Raw genomic sequence first — 12,428 nt, forward strand, 5'->3', positions numbered from 1 at the left:
TTTTATATAATATTTATGATATATATAAATAAATATTTTTAATAATGATGAACATAGATAAACATTTTTTGCTTAGATAATCTTTTGAATCTGATCAATTTTTATTGTCAGTAAAAATTAGAAAAAAGTCACAAAGCTTAGGTAGACCACATAAAGAGATGGAAGGTAACCGATTACTTCTTTCTTATTCGGCAAAAATATAAATAAACAATTCATTATAGAATTATTTATTTTAATTAATTGGAATAATTGTAATCTTCGAAGTGTTGTTAAATCTTTTAAAATAAATTTCAATGAATAATTCGTAAATTATTCGTACGATAAATATATATCTGTTATGTTAATAATGTACCTGAAAGGTAGTATCAGTAATTTCCATGAATTATCGGTTAGTGCTTCTGGTGTTAAAAATGTAAGACATTCCGTGTTGTACGGCGTCGATAGGTCAAAATAATTCAAGTGATACAACGTGTAATACAGATCTCCGAGAAAGAAATCGGCATTTTCAGCAATTGCTTCGCCAAGAAGGCCAGTATAGCTATCGTTATTTCCCGCTTTACCCCATCTTTCATTGGCAATATTAGAAGGCATATAATAATCTGCTTTGAAATTCATTGCCTTTGCTATAACTCGGATTAACTGAAACAACAAATCTTCCGTTAATTAAGATCTCGAAAATTTTCTACTAAATTAGTATATAAATAGGATATAAGAGGAGAACAATTTGTATATTTATTCTTATGTATTAAAAAATTAGGAGGCATGTTATTTTTAAAGATTTTAAAAAATTTAAACACGACTCTTCAGATCAGTTTGCGATAAAATCTATAAAAAATTAATATTTAATAAAGTACTTGATTTATTTAGGTTGCATTATGATATAAGTATAATTTTTAATTTATTTAACATCATTTTACGAATATTATGTTTTATTTTTTTTTAGTTAATGTTTTTAATTTTAGTTTTTATTGTTATGTGTATTATTTTATTTATCTTTTACTATACATTTTAATACATACTTCGAATTCAATACCCAGTGCTTTAGGACTTGCAGCATTTGTACTTTGCTGATAGTAATCCCGCGATGCTTCCGTTACAGCCGGTATATGCTCGAAAACCGCAATTCTATATAATTTTTAGTAGAACATTAAACATTGCAATAATTAATATAATATATTTATGACATTTTTTATTCTACAATAAAATTTAGGAACTTAGAGATACAAAATTCTATTACAGTAATTTTTCTATCTTAAATATACGTTGAAAAAGCTAATTTATATACTGGTGTGTCCCAGTACACTAAAGATTGTAAATGATTGCTCATACAAATTCGAGACGAAAACTTTTGATTGAAATAACTTAGTTTCAAAGATACATGATGTGATCCATTTGCTTTGGATTATACTCTGTATATATTATAATATATAGGGCATTCCATGCCAAGTTAGCCACCTATTTTGCGAAATTTCATGGAATTTGTTCATATTGCTTGAGCTTGAACAGTTTAATAAATAAAGACTCTGTGTCGAATAATAGACCTATAGGCTAACTGGTTGCCGAATTGTAGGGCCGTCAATTTTTGGGCTTTCTCGTCGCAGCGCTTTTTTTGCTTGTCGTTAGTGGGTATGAAAGGCAGGTTTGAAATTGAAATATTGACATTTTCTTATAGAATATCTAATGCTCTTTCACGTGAAAATACTTTTTTTTCAATCAGATCGTTTTTGACAATTTCTGTCCGTTTTTAAATTTTCAAAATGCCAGCGCGATTAAAAGACCAGTCTCGATTTTCTTTTAATATAGTTCAAAATGTAGCCCCAGATCTCTACTTTGTTAATCTAAAAGGATATAATGGGACACGCATTTGTTTGAGAGTAAGAGCTTGGAAAATGAGACAATGTTGCCCTGCCATTACGCCCAATCGCCCGGCACGGTTCGCTGCCAAGCCCTGATGACACATGCATATGAGTTTAAAAACGATTGTTCTCTGCGTTTAAGGGTTGAGACTGTCTTTAAGGAATACCTTATTGCCCGCACATTGCAATTGTATTTTTTAAATTTAAAATTTTTTATTTTTATTTTTTTTGTTATTTTTATTACTCTTTTGTTATTTTTATATTTTTGTTGTTTTTATTTTTTATTTCTATTTCCTTATTTTCATATTTTATCATTTATTTTCGGGGGAAAGTAATTTGAGCAGTGGCATTAGAATATTTCTTAATCGATATAGTTTCTTTTCTCCAGAAAGCGGAATAAAACAATATTAATACTTTTGTATTGATAGCACTGTTTTAGCCGCGGAAAATCTGGCTATCTTTTTCATATCCAAAGCAAAGCTTTGTCATAAAATGGGTGGCTGGCTTAACATAAAATGTGTGTGTGTGTGTGTGTGTGTGTGTGTGTGTGTGTGTGTGTGTGTGTGTGTGTGTGTGTGTGTGTGTAATTATATTACAATCAAAGTGTTAGTAATGTATACATATACTGTAGTTTACTGTAATTAATGTATACATTTACTAAACTTAACATTTTGAATATACCATGTATGTAGACACATTCAAAATTTAGATTTTATTGTAGAAGACAAAAGTTTAGAGTTGAAAGAAAACGATAAAAAATATGTATCGAAAAACGTGTAACCTTCAAAATTTTATTTTTTTGGCATTTTTCTTTTATAATCCGGTTTCACTCTAAATCTGTAGAAATTCTATATATAACGATTACGTTTACACCGTGCATTTAGGCCGCGGCTTATACAATGTCTTTGTTTATCTTGTAGGTTTAAACAAAGACATCTAATACATAGATCGGGGGGACTAAGCGCGCGGTGTAAACGTAGCTAGTATAACTTTTTCATTTGAGAGAACTGTCATACATGGTTATTATTACTAATAATGATTATTATTACTAGCAGTAACTATTTTGCAATTATAGTCACAGCTACCAAACGTTTTTCTGTCAATGCATATTAAATTCTACAAAACATTGACATTTGATCTTTTCTTACGTTGGACTTCGATTACACCTCAGTCAGAAATGATTGCTTAATCGATGTTGAATCAACATCGATTCAATGTTAACCGTTGAATCAGTTTCAATTTGATCTTAATCGACTTATTATTTCTTATAGCTGGGACAGCTGCTTTATTTTTTAATGCAATTTTTAATTCAGCATGTAATTCGGGCTTTAATTGATCTGTTTCTATTTATTGTTTTACAATTTGATTTATTTTATATCATTGTAATTTTATCTTAATCTTGTTTTCTGCCATTTAAATATGCTAATTTTATATATATAATATGTATGAAGAAGACTCATCAGAATTGTGATGGAAATGTATACGTGCCATGTGCATTGCAATTCACTGCAAGTGAATAAACTAAATATATTATTATTATACATCGACATCCGCTTTTATTGACTTGCACTTTTCTTTCGTTTTTATTTTGTTTTATGCTTAGGGTCTTTGCTATTCTACTTTTTTTTTATAAAAATATAAAAAAAAGATATTTGGTTGAATTATAATTTATATTGTTTTTTTATTTGCAATTTTTTTTAAATACGATAGCGTGAAACCTTACGAACAAAAATCAAGAATTATGAATTTAATTCTTACGTGTTCGAATTAATAAACATGTGATATACTAACCGTAAACTATTTCCATAAAGATTCGTGGTTTTCGGCACATAATGATTGTTACCGTAACGCAGTTTGCCGTCTTGCCACGTATCGATGTACTTCATCGCCTTGAAATCTCTTGAACGCGACGGATAATAGACGGTATTGAGATCGATTCGTTTAACAGGAATCCGTTCGCCCGAACGGTACTTGTACGTACCGTATTGCCGTATGAACACCACATTGACAATTCGATTCCAAATGTAATGCAATTCGGGCTTGAACAGCCGATTATCATACAAAAGTAAGAAATAGCCGCGTGTATTGAGTAGACGTTTTCTATAAAAGATGTAAATTTTAAAAATAATTCTAAATATGGAAGAAATGGTAATATACATATATGATATGAATATGAAGATAGAGGAGCCTATCTTGATGATCTTGACCTTGACATATGTTACCAAAGTTATGAGTGATCTCCAATAGGTTTTAGCCGTTGCTCATTATTCATTAAGAAGTTATTAAGAAAAGAAGTTTATAAAAATAATGTCTCTTTTCTACTATCTACTATATAGAACAAAAATTCTTTGCTTTAAAATAGATCTCCTGTTTTAAAAACAAAAATTTTCTTTGAAAACGTTATTTCTCATATAATTTTGATAAAAATATAAATTAGGGAATCCTTCCACTGACTTTGACTTTAACGAATGTTGTTAAGATCAAGGTTACATCAGGGCTGACTCCCTCATCTTCATATTTACCTCCAAATCATAAAAGAGATGTGGAGAAAGCAAATTTAATAACTTGGAAAATATTCTATAATTCTAAAATAGTAATTTGATGAATCAAAAAGTTAGTTGAATCTTTGTCTTTAATTTATAATTAAATTGCTTATTAATTTTTAATTCGCATATTTTTTTAATTGACGTATATTGGTTGTAATTAAACTCTTTCCGATATAAAATTAACACAATTTCTTAGACAATTGTAGAATACATAATCGATTGTAAATTTATCATTTTTGCAATCTTGATCGTTTACCCTTCAACATATTGCAGAAGTTGTGACGTTAGTAATCCATTGCTAATTAGTATAATATAAGCATCGCAACCTGTTGCTTTAACATATTGAAGTGTATTTACAATTTTTTTCCTTGGCTGTGAAAAATCGTCGTTATCACGTATACCAATCTAAAAAATAAACATGCTAAATATTTCTAATAAAACTTACTTATCATATTCTAATAGACGTATAGTAAAAACAAAAAAGGATATACAATTAAAAATATGCAGAATTAATAAAGGAGTTTTTACAAAAGCATATAACTTTATTTAAATTTTACAATTTTCTAAGAACAAAACCTTTCATGTGTAATATTTTAATTGCGTGTGAACGTAATACATAAGTAGCCATGTGTCGTTGCGTTTGACTTAGTGCTAAGTCACTATTACGTTTCTTGATACTTACATCATATCGCAATAAAAAAGAAGATATTTTAATAGCACGTACATCGATTAGTCCACGATAAGTAGAATCAGTAATGAAAACTATACAGCCGCTGTGTGTGGCGATTTCTTCTACTATTCGTTCGACTACCAATTTTAGATCTTCCGTTTTGCGTTCGCACCAACGTTCGAAACTTCTGTAATATTATAGGAAAGCATATGTAATATGCATCAAGATAAATATAATCAAATAGTATTAAAAAAGAGAAGCAATATTCAAATTTGTTGAATGTACAGTGATGAACAGAATAATTCCAATATTTTTTTCAAAGAATTTCGGAATGCTCTGTTCATCGAGCGATTAGTTCTTATTTATGGATCCATAAGTAAGAACTAATCGCTCGGTGAGTAAGTTGCATTCTCAAACCCATTGAAAAAGCAGCATGCTCACCGAATGATTAGTTCTTACTAATTCTCACTTATATGAATCTATGAGTAAAGAACTAATCAATGAGCAGGTAAGAAATCTATTTAAAAAAAGTAATACAACGCTCTGTTCACGACTGCATCTTTTTTTGAAAGTGGAAATCATTTTATCATTATGCAATAAGATAAAAATTCTGCGACGTCGTAATTTCACATTATATAAGGTATTTTTTCGTTCACACGACAGTAAATTGATCTCAAATTACTTCTTTTTTCTTATTAGCAAAAAAGAGCAAAAAGGGTAAAGTATGCGTTTTAATTGCAATCTCATAACGCTAACTCTTATTTATTTTGATTATCTAATACAAAGAGAGAAAGAGAGAGAGAGAGAGAGAGAGAGAGAGACAGAGAGAGAGAGAGAGAGAGAGAGAGAGAGAGAGAGGATTAATGCGACGCAAAAATATGCGAGTGTTTCAGATGCCTATATAAAAAGAATGTAACAATTAAATTAACTGCACATTACATAAAATTATATAGTACAATCATCAAGTCTACTCAGTACATGAATTGAGTACTTAAAGAAAATGATTACATTGCAATCGGGGCGCGATTGTGTATTAATAATAGGATCGATATTCCGCTTTTTAAATAAAATTAATAGTTCTTGTACCAAATAAATATATGTTTACATTTAATAAATGTTCAACTGGCACTATATTCAAATAAATATTTATTAAGATATTTAATATATGTTTTCTCTTAATGTAATAATACGCAGAACGTTTATAATGTTGAAATAAAAGCATCTCTTATAATTTCTCTAATATTCATCTTTTTAACTTTTTATTCTGAAAAATTACGATCTTATGTCGAAATTCACAGTTATCACAATTCTATTGTATATACCTTCCGACATTGATGTAGAATTGTGAAAAGAGGACAACAGTCACCGTTATTATCGCGACACGCATATTTTGAGGAATATGTCCACAAATATTGTCCGCGCTCGCAGGTTGTCGAAGATCTTTCGTTCGTATTAAACTATCGATCTCTTGGAGCCTTCGGCCCCTTTTACTCTTTTGTGACATCAATTCTTAATGATCTCATTTGAAGGCAATTGTGTTTGCAACCCGGATCGTTGATGGTTCTGCATAATTCCTGCAAAAGTTACGAATGTTGGATCGACACTGGTGCAACGAGCGTTGAAACAAACGAATTTGCTTTAAATAAGTTATTTCATCCATTACAGCGTTAAGAATTCAACTGTGGGTATATAATTACTGCATTCGAATGCATTTTTTATTGTACTTTCGAGATGTACGAACATTTTCTTGATAGTTGTGCGAAAATAACTGCATCATCGTACGTAAATTTAATTTACGTGTCCGTTAATTACAGAAGTATACTCTTGTATAGTTGATGCCACATTATATCTTAATTTTACAAAAGTTTTTATGCTACATTGGCAATCGGATTTTACGTGATTTTGATCGAATTTATGTATATAAAGCTTTTTACAACGTATTTTATAGTTAAAGGTATTAAATATATTTAAATGAGAACTCACCTAATTAATAGAGACACAAGTCTGAAATAACAATACTAGTTCTTTTTGAAACAGTAATTGTTGTGCATATAAATAATAAATTTTTTTTCTAGACATGACATATTTGATCATGTAACTGTTAAATTTTACATGATTTAAGTAAGTTTATTAATATTGCTATTATCTGTACTCATTAAAAAAAATTAGATAATTTTATTTTGAATATAGTTGTAACGAGAATTCATGTAATAATTCTGCTCTTAACATTCTTCCTATTAATCCAGATAGCAACGTGTCTATCTTGTTACTGGCATGTTGCTTGCTAGTATGTTGTTGCATTACTAAGTATATGTTGCTACCAAAATTGCAGCAACTGAGTCTTTGTTTGTTGGCAACTTGATGCCTTCACGATATGATAACATTGAATAGCAACTTGCCAGCAATTTGCCGGCAACTTTAAAATCGTCATCATCAAAATTCGTACTGTCGCCATCATGTTGTCATAATAATATGCAGCATTATACAACGCTGTCATATTGCCGACAATGCAAGATAACATTGACGCAGCTATCTTGCTGTTAAACTGCTGGCAATACATATACACATGTTGTCTGCATGTAACTACAATATCGGTATATTCGAAATCGTTAAAGACAAATCTACGGTCAGCATTATAAGCAGTCATAGATTTGTGCGATTTTGCTGAGACACGCTTTGCTATCTGGAAATTGCAAACATCTATGTACATATCGCTTCCTTCCTTAAAAAGTAACAACTAAAAAAAGAAATAGATTTTTGAGTTATTTCCATGAATGAATTAAATAAACATTATCATATCAATTATTAAAACTTCACATAAAATCATCAAAATTTTCACAGCTCGAAAATGACTGTTTTCTTTTAAATCGTCAAAATATTGTTACAACTTGAAAAAAGTATCATAAGCTCGCAATAACTCGTAATATACACATCGTTATACCAAGATATCGTATCATGCCAACTTCCTTTTTTTAATTTGACTAACTGTTTAAGTATTCTACCAAATATTAAGACGTTTAATTAATTTTAATTTTGAACTTTATACTTTGATTATTATTTCGCGACATAACTTTAAATTAGTAGCATGCATTAGAGATCATTAAATTATTATCTTAATGATACACTGCAGAAGACTCAAAGCAAGTGTCGAAACGTCTGTACAAAATCTACATAAAGAAATTTTACACGCGGACATCCTGTGTTGATTCTTGCCTATTATTTATTTAAAAAGAGTGTTATTTTTTAATTTAAAAAATGGCAAAAATAACATTTGATTATGTTAAGAATATATTTTTTTTGCTGATATTATTTGATTAATTAATAATTTTCTGTCAAGTTGAAAAATAATTTTTTTTTTCTGGAAAATTAATTTTTAGAATTGTATTACTTATTTTAAAATAAATATACATTATTATACGTATTTCCATACATTAATCGATTCTATAAATAATGTAGTACAATTAATTAAATAATATTGTAATTAAATGTATAGATAAAAAATGTTTTACTTCAAAAAAATATGTTGACTTATTTTAGTAAAGAAAAAATAATCAGTAAATTTTTAATATGATTGGGTCTTGTTCTTAATTGTTTGCATGGATTTAATATAGGAACTATTATAATAAAAAATCACTGAACGTTCATTAAGCTGCTTTTCTTTTTTGCTAAATACAGCCATTAACAATTCTAATAACTATTTAATTTTTTAAACAGCTATCTTCAAATTAAACTTGGGGGTTGATTGTGTATCTCGAAATCTAATGTAAATGATAAAAGTGAGCTCTTACTTGATTGGACAGTTCTCATTATAGTGGAAATGCGACATTTCTCACGTGACATTGCTCGATAAGAAATTTTATGTCGAATTGTATCAAATGGTGTTAAAGCGTGTCGAGATTGGTCGAAATTAGTTAAAATTTGTCAAAATCCGTTCTATTTATTTGATCCGTTTTATCTAGATGTAATTGTATAACAATTTGCTATTCTTTATTTATGCAATAGAATTTTAATGAATTTATAAGCGCGTATAATGTATTTACATATTTGAACAAGACAGATAACAGCTGAATTACGTAATCGTATAATATATTCTGTTATAAAATTTGCAAGAACTTTATTCCACTCACAAAGACTACTCGAAATAAAGACATTGTAAAAAAGACTTGTAATAAAAAAATTATCGTGTTTCGCAAGATTTTTGGTGAAAGTGACTTTTGTTAGACGACATTTCTGCCAAGAGATCTATAGATTAACTTTAATCTCAGTTCAACTTAATTATTCTTCATTTTTTTTTATTCTTAAAACTAAAAAAAATGAAGAGTTGAACCGATTAAAATTAAATTAGTAGAAATGGGCATTAGGGTTACTTTAATCAAACTTCGATTAACTTAATCGGCCGATTAATGAATATCAGCAATTATGTAATTCATCCACGAACTTCTATGGCTGCATTCCACTTAACACTCGCATCGCTCGCGAGCATCATTTGTCGTTGTTTAACATTTGATAAGCGACAAGGATGAAATGATTCCACGAGCATTGTGAATATTAAGTGGAACGCAGCCTATAAGTAGACTGTCAACTTCGCCTCCATGTTTGAAGACAGCGCTGGGCAGCGTCATATTTAAATTTCCTTACTCACGCATGTATAAATTACAAGGATAATTACTGCGCAAGTTAAAATTCTAATTTACAGGACCTATATTTAGGACCTATATTCTAATTTACAGGACCTGTATTCATATTACTTTCTATTTTATATCGACTTTTGTAGTTTATCACATTACAAATTATGATTTTTCATATTTTTGTTTTTCAAAATATAATAGAATGAAAGGCCACTATGAAATGATATTTAACATTTGTGATAATTTCTGTTACGACTAATGTAGTGTTTTCACATAAATTCACGCAATACAGATAGGACGCATACATACGCATATGGGAACTGAAATAAGGATAGGGTACTTATTATAGAAACAAAATCGGAATGGATTCCGCGATCGGAATTATTCATTCCCTAGATTCCTATTGTGTTTTCTAGGGAAAATGGAATAATTCCGATCGGAATTTATTCCGACTTTGTTCCATGATAGGCGTCCAGTTCGGAATCAGGCTTATTTTTTTCTATCACATTGAGTTAGCAGTCCATATAAGTCTGTGAATTTATCACACATTTATTATGTTTTTCACATTTTATACATCTATATCTACTATATGCATTTATACTATAAATAATACGTAAGCAATTAAGAAATGGAAAAACAATATAAAAACTAAAATGATTATTATGAAATAGAGGTGCAGTCAGTGGTGTATTTTTTAAAAGATTAATATCGCCATATGCATAATGTACATAATTGTGCATTTCCGAATGCTAGTATTTATAGGCAGATATTTATAGTCTGTTCTTACTTCAAGATTACTTCAGTAAGAACATTATAAGGTTGAACATTATACAGTTCGGTTAATGCTATGGATTTACTTCTAATACTGTTTCGTGATTGATTTATAACAACTTAAGTTTGTAATAATGACGGTTTTAAATATCAGAATCGACTATGAATGTCGGAAATAAATTTTTCAATACATATTGCATAATTTGCGTGTATTAATTAAATAAGTCACAAGATGAGTCACTGATTTTTTTTCGAATTCATGTATTACTTTAATATATATGCTACAGTACATTTACTTAAATATACTCCTCAACAAAATTATCGCAACAAAAATTTATTATAAATTCAAATAAGTGTAACTCCGCGAAAAATGGACATATTTAAAAGTTTTTTTTTAAAAGGGGCGGTATATTTGTTCTTTAAAACTGTATTTTCGCCTCGTCTTCGGATGACTTCTTGTAAACGTATACACATATTGATGGAAGTTCTAATTAAAACCTGAGGAATTTCTTACCATATTCGATATTGAAATGCTGCTTCCAATTGTTGCAGATTTGTTGTCGGTTCCTCTAATCTTCGTAATCTTATTCTCATCCCACACATGTTCTATGGGATTCAAATCTGCGCTTATTATTTGGAATAGATATCAATTAAAATTATTACATTTCTTCTAGAAAACATAATAAAAATAATCTAGGGAATAACTAAACAATTCAGATGGGAATCCTTTCTAAACAATTCCATAATACATGCCTGTGACCGAAATTCCTAATCAGTTATTATATTTGAAACTGTCTTAAGTACAGTCTTAAAGACATAATGCAATCATATGATCACATTCTATTTTTTTGATTAATATAAATGAAAATAATTTTATTTATGTTAATAAAGTTGCGTTTAAAATATATTTTTATAAAAGTTTTATTAATATGTAGCCAAAGATGTAGCTTAAAATACATTAATCTTTATTTTAATAATCTTAGTCAAGTCCCGGTATTAGTTGAAGATTGAGACAAGATCTTAGATTCTTAGTTTTTTGTAGATATTCGTAGTGTAATTTTGTTTATTTTGTGATATAAGATATGAAAAAAGATTATATAAAAACTCGTAATACGTCAGAAAACGTATACGGAAAAGAGGTGGAGAATTTCTTAGTTTTCAAATAAACAATGGTACCCTATGTCTCATTACGAATATCAGTAAAACAAAGAATCTGGGGTGTGATCTATAAATGCTTTGAAGCGTTGATTGACCAATTGAAAGAAAGAATTTTACTAATTGACCAATCAAAAAATATTTTGAAACATTTATAGCACCAAGTGGATCGCAGCCCTTGTCTCACAATATATACATTTTTTTGTAAAAATTTTTCCGCCAGGATTGTTAACAATTAAACATTTTTATTGGTAAAAGTAACACCAAGAAATATGTGTAATACAAGGCGAAAATTACTTTCTAAAAGTAATTACTCATTACCTTAATTTGTTATCAAGTTAAAAAATAATTACTATATTAGTTACTGATATTTTAAGAAATAACTCTTTTATTCTACTTAAAAAATAGACGAAATTATTTATTAGTTGAATATTATCGGTAAGAGCGAAGAAGTATTGCTTTTTTTACTTCTATACTTTCAATCTTTATATCTCTTATTCTTTAGATATTATTTATCCAATAAGATTTTTAGCAAAAACAACTCTTTTTACTTTTGAATACTATGATTTATACAGTTAAAAAATTTTAATTACGAGCCGAATTGCAAAGATTAAAATAGAAACGTACATAGAAATCTTGTGGAATTAAAACATGATTTTAAATACATATAATAAACTATAAATATTTAAGTATTCGGAAACTATTATAGATTGAATACATAGAAATTATGTCATAAATAGATTCAAAATGTAAAAAAATGATGATAAAAATAACTCTAATTTGTTACCATTGCTGGAAAAAT

General features: G+C 28.7%; 1 protein-coding gene across 3 annotated transcripts in view; it reads right to left on the reverse strand.

Annotated features, from left to right (window-relative positions):
• The window catches only part of LOC108751982 (beta-1,3-glucosyltransferase-like), a 28,021-nt gene that overhangs the window by 2,937 nt on the left and 12,656 nt on the right, over positions 1–12,428 (reverse strand). The window contains exons 1-6 of one of the 3 annotated variants that reach the window (XM_018492503.1): positions 6,395–6,516; positions 5,085–5,259; positions 4,659–4,807; positions 3,648–3,956; positions 1,020–1,125; positions 353–639 (exon numbers count right to left, since the gene is read on the reverse strand). In XM_018492503.1, coding sequence (XP_018348005.1) covers positions 353–639; positions 1,020–1,125; positions 3,648–3,956; positions 4,659–4,807; positions 5,085–5,259; positions 6,395–6,459 — 1,091 coding nt within the window. In that variant the 5' untranslated portion in view covers positions 6,460–6,516. Of the gene's footprint in view, positions 1–352; positions 640–1,019; positions 1,126–3,647; positions 3,957–4,658; positions 4,808–5,084; positions 5,260–6,394; positions 6,517–12,428 lie in introns of those variants that run through there. The other 2 variants (XM_018492504.1, XM_018492502.1) reach the window with 2 other exon arrangements.

The sequence above is a fragment of the Trachymyrmex septentrionalis genome, unplaced genomic scaffold (assembly GCF_001594115.1).
Source record: "Trachymyrmex septentrionalis isolate Tsep2-gDNA-1 unplaced genomic scaffold, Tsep1.0 scaffold53, whole genome shotgun sequence".
NCBI lineage: Eukaryota > Metazoa > Arthropoda > Insecta > Hymenoptera > Formicidae > Trachymyrmex > Trachymyrmex septentrionalis.